Consider the following 2,379-nt stretch of genomic DNA (forward strand, 5'->3'; position numbering starts at 1 on the left):
CAAAACCCTGGAAACTAGAGGGGTTTTCTGCAAAAACGCGGCGACGGCTGCTGACCAAGTCAGCGGGTGACGTGGCTCAAGCTTGTTGGCTGGGCGGTGGACCGGGTGCGCTGTGGCGTGGACCAGCTGCGGTGGACTCCGTTCACGGGTCGCGGTGGACCGAAGGGGTGCGAGGGCAGCCCGGCAGTGGCGCCATGGCTGGCGGCGAGCACTTCGCCGGAAGTTTACCGGAAGGGCAATTTTGGGCATGGATCGCGACGGTATCAGTACCTGGAGATGGATCATGGGAAGGCGAGATCACCTAGGACGTTCTCGACGGTGGGAAACGAACGGTGACGACGTACGGCTCGACGGAGTGGCAGCGGCCTTCCTGCAGGGTTCAGCGGCGACGTGAGCGACACAGAGAGCGAGGGAAAACAATAAAATGGCTCCCGAAGCTTCGTCACCTTGGTGCGGGCCTCGTTAACGAATCGGGAACGGCGGCGGGGCAGCGAAGGGCGCCGACAGTGGCGGCGGCGGCTTGCTCCTCGGCGAGATCCAAACGGCGGTAGCGCGGAGCTAAGGCAAAGGCGGCGGCTCGTAGATGCGAAACGGGGGCGCGGACGGGACCTCGGCTCTTTATAGGGGTGCTCGGCGTGTACCGCGGGCAACAAATCCCCGGAAACACAGGATGCGGTGGCGTCGGATGAACAGACTCGGTGTCCGGTTTGTGCACGAGGTAGGAGAAGGGGGTGCCGCTGACGTATGGGGCCGTGTTGGCAGTGAGACAGGGGAGAGAGGGGAGGGCGCGGCTTGGCGCCTGGGCCACCTGCCCAACTGGGCCTGTGCGCGCAGGGAGGGAAACACGGGCCCAAGAGGCAGCGAGAGCAGGCCGAACGGGCCTTTCGACTGGGCTGCGGGCAAGAGAGTGAGTGAGCCGGGGGAGTGGGGTGTTTTGAGCCTACGGACCAGAAGGAGAGAAAAAGAGGGAGAGGGAGAAAGGAGTGTTTTCCTTTTATTTCAAAATCCTTTTCTAAAGCAAGTTCAAATCATTTGAATTTAAGTCAAAACCACTCATTTCAATAAATCCAATGCAACAGCATGAATGCAAGAACAAGTTTTCTAAACTTATGATAAATTTTAATTTCAATAAATTTTTTTACTTCCCCTATGTTTAAATGTACACAAAAATACATAATTAAATCAATTTTAGTTCTATTCAAAGAAAAACAAATTTCAGGGTGTTATATCTGTTCCAGGTAATTGGGTCGATCCAAAACTCATCAAGATGAACTAATCAAAGATGTAAAAAAAAGTTAACTTGAACTAAGGCCAAAACTAAGGCCAAAACTGGCAATGTGTACCAACTTGAACTCCTAAATGCTACCAGTGGGCCACTCTCCACCTATAACACGCATGTCCGGACACAAGCAGCATGTGTTGACCGGAGAAAACTGAAATAGGCCGGGCCGCTCAATGCTTGCATGGGCCGCATGGTATTGCCCGGTGGTGGTTGGGTGAATGACCGCTGGGCCCGACGTAATCTTCGTGGATTAATCTGGGCGCCACCACCCCACGGGGCCCACGATGAGTCCTCATCTTCTTCTTCATCTCTCCGTCCTTTTCAGCAGCACGTCCCGTGCTCGTCGTCAGGCGATGCTCCGGTGTGGTGCTGCCGCCTAAGCCGTTTCGGCTGTCGGATGCGTCGTCGCGCACGCCCACCGGCCGCCGACCGGAAGGTGATGATGGTGGTCGTCGCCACGTGAAGTCATCCGGTAGTATCTCCTCCTGCAATACACATCAGAGACACAGACATGCATGTGGCCAGTTACATGCAAGCAAGATGCCACTGTCTGTGCGACATGGCCACGATGAAGAAGAAACTAATGGAGAATGCTAGAAAGAACTGCGTCACTAACCTTCTGGCTATCGACCTTCTTCTGCAGTTGTTGATGTTGTGCTGTGTGGAGCTGCATGTCCAGCCTCCCAAGTCCTATAGCAGATGAAAATGGAATGCATTTACAATCAGTATGTATATACTCAGTTTAATTAATATAAGATCATCATCATCATGCTATACGAAACGAGAGAGATATAAAATGGAAGATCAAGTACACCACTGAATTCATTACCATAAGCTCTGGTAGCCAGGAGGAGGAGGACGAGAGAGACAAACACCACGGAGCACCACATTGCAAGTGCTAATAAGAGTGTGTAATACGAAGCTGGTTAAAATCTCCAAACAAGAGAGTTTCCCGGCCAAGAGCTGGCTTTGGATGCATATATATATGAATGAAATGAGCTCCCCTGATGCATGCGTATAGAATCCTTGCGAACACATATTCTGAAGGCATATGCATGTCTTGTAGCTAGTGAGGAGGTGAGAGAGTTTCTGATCAC

General features: G+C 52.5%; 1 protein-coding gene across 1 annotated transcript; it reads right to left on the minus strand.

Annotated features, from left to right (window-relative positions):
• Positions 1–1,452: 1,452 nt before the first annotated feature.
• Positions 1,453–2,172, minus strand: LOC136477691 (uncharacterized). Its single transcript, XM_066475932.1, has 3 exons — positions 2,112–2,172; positions 1,899–1,972; positions 1,453–1,767 (listed from the first exon to the last, which is right to left on the minus strand). Exons 1-3 carry the CDS (start codon positions 2,170–2,172, stop codon positions 1,453–1,455), a joined length of 450 nt encoding a protein of 149 aa, XP_066332029.1.
• Positions 2,173–2,379: the final 207 nt, after the last annotated feature.

This window comes from Miscanthus floridulus, chromosome 8 (genome assembly GCF_019320115.1).
Source record: "Miscanthus floridulus cultivar M001 chromosome 8, ASM1932011v1, whole genome shotgun sequence".
Classification (NCBI taxonomy): domain Eukaryota; kingdom Viridiplantae; phylum Streptophyta; class Magnoliopsida; order Poales; family Poaceae; genus Miscanthus; species Miscanthus floridulus.

Bases quoted from the DNA above. Each gene is read 5' to 3' on its own strand.
- LOC136477691 (XM_066475932.1), bottom strand. From the start codon at position 2,172: ATGTGGTGCTCCGTGGTGTTTGTCTCTCTCGTCCTCCTCCTCCTGGCT. The intron at 1,973-2,111 runs GTAATGAATTCA...CATCTGCTATAG, and splicing joins CCTGGCTACCAGAGCTTATG to GACTTGGGAGGCTGGACATG. The intron at 1,768-1,898 runs GTTAGTGACGCA...TGTGTATTGCAG, and splicing joins AGAAGGTCGATAGCCAGAAG to GAGGAGATACTACCGGATGA.